Source organism: Propithecus coquereli, unplaced genomic scaffold (assembly GCF_000956105.1).
Source record: "Propithecus coquereli isolate 6110/MARCELLA unplaced genomic scaffold, Pcoq_1.0 Scaffold19, whole genome shotgun sequence".
Classification (NCBI taxonomy): Eukaryota; Metazoa; Chordata; class Mammalia; order Primates; family Indriidae; genus Propithecus; species Propithecus coquereli.
The window spans coordinates 10,859,521-10,860,889 of NW_012143856.1; the positions used below are offsets into that span (position 1 = coordinate 10,859,521).

At 33.0% G+C, this 1,369-nt stretch overlaps 1 protein-coding gene across 1 annotated transcript in view; it reads left to right on the plus strand.

Moving 5' to 3' along the window:
• The window catches only part of HLTF (helicase-like transcription factor), a gene marked incomplete at its 5' end in the record, with an annotated part of 72,024 nt that overhangs the window by 66,082 nt on the left and 4,573 nt on the right, over positions 1-1,369 (plus strand). Inside the window, 1 exon segment of the mRNA XM_012642859.1 lies at positions 1,240-1,320. Coding sequence (XP_012498313.1) covers positions 1,240-1,320 — 81 coding nt within the window.

Here is a 1,369-nt window from a genome sequence, read left to right on the forward strand (position 1 = left end):
CCAGAAAAATAATAAGATTTAATAAAAAAAAATGTGCTCATGAAAATCTTTTACCTTTTCATGAAGCATTGTATGAGAGTTAAGGTGATATTTTGGTGTCCATTATGAGCTTCTGATGAAGCTAATTGCTTCCTTAATTACTACATGTGAGAATAGGAGCTATCAGTTTTATCTTACGAGATAAATTGGATATCTGGCAGTCATACTAGATATATTATATATTGCCAGCTTGTCATTAGGTTTCTGTATAAAAAATACAGTCAACAGAAAAACATTATACATGGTCTCTTGGTATAATGATTCAAAAATGTGTCTAATTGTGAAATACAGAATCTTCACAAAATATGATAGCTGTCAGTTTTAGAAAATCATAAGCTAAGCATATCCTTAAATCTAACCTCCATACTAAAAAAGAACCCAAAACTCAAATTACAGCAAGTTAATAGCAAAACCTTCCCTATCCCTAGGTCCCAAGGGAACTTAAAAAAGAAAATAACAGCATAAGTTGTACTATAAACCTACATATGCATCTATGAGTTTGTTTTTATTTTCAGCTGGTACTTTGCTAGGAAAATGTTCCTGGTACCCAAAATACCATTTTCAGCTTCAGGAATCATCTCTTTTATTTAAAATGTAATGATCCTTATTCCAACAATTTATGATTTTATTTAAAAGCCACTTATTTTCTTTCTAAAGAACTCTGTATCTTTGTAGTTATTCCTCCCTTTTCATTGCTTCATCATTTTATTCTTCAACTTAAGACAGTCCCCATGATAATGTCTATCTTAATTAGCTAATATTACTTTTTTAGCTCAGTTTTGAAGTCAAACTGATTTCAAACATAGATACAGAAAATTGCATCAATAAAAGTAAGCTTTTTGGACTAGAGGAAAAAACCTTTTCCTCTGTTTAAACACACATAAATTCACTTTAAAACGGAAGAAAAAGCAGAAATTGTTTGTAATCAACAGACACTTATATTGGGTGCTAACACACATCAGACCCTGTATTGGGTACTAGAAGTGCAGTGGAAGTGCAGTGATGGGGAGAGTGCCTGTTTATCAGTGTAGTGATTGGGGAGGTGGATTTTTCCATAGGTATATTGACAACGTCAGTGTCTGAATTCAGTCAAAAAATGTTTAGTCAGAAAAAGATGAATGAATAATACTGAAATGAAAGGACTAATGCAGAACACTCAACAGATCAGGGGAGTAACAAAGCAACTTATGTTCTTGTTAGGCCTGGAATCCTGCTGCTGAAGATCAGTGCTTTGACAGATGCCATAGACTTGGCCAGAAGCAAGAAGTTATCATCACAAAAGTGAGTTTTTAAACCATCTGTATTAAGATTAGGTTGATGTGGCTTCTCA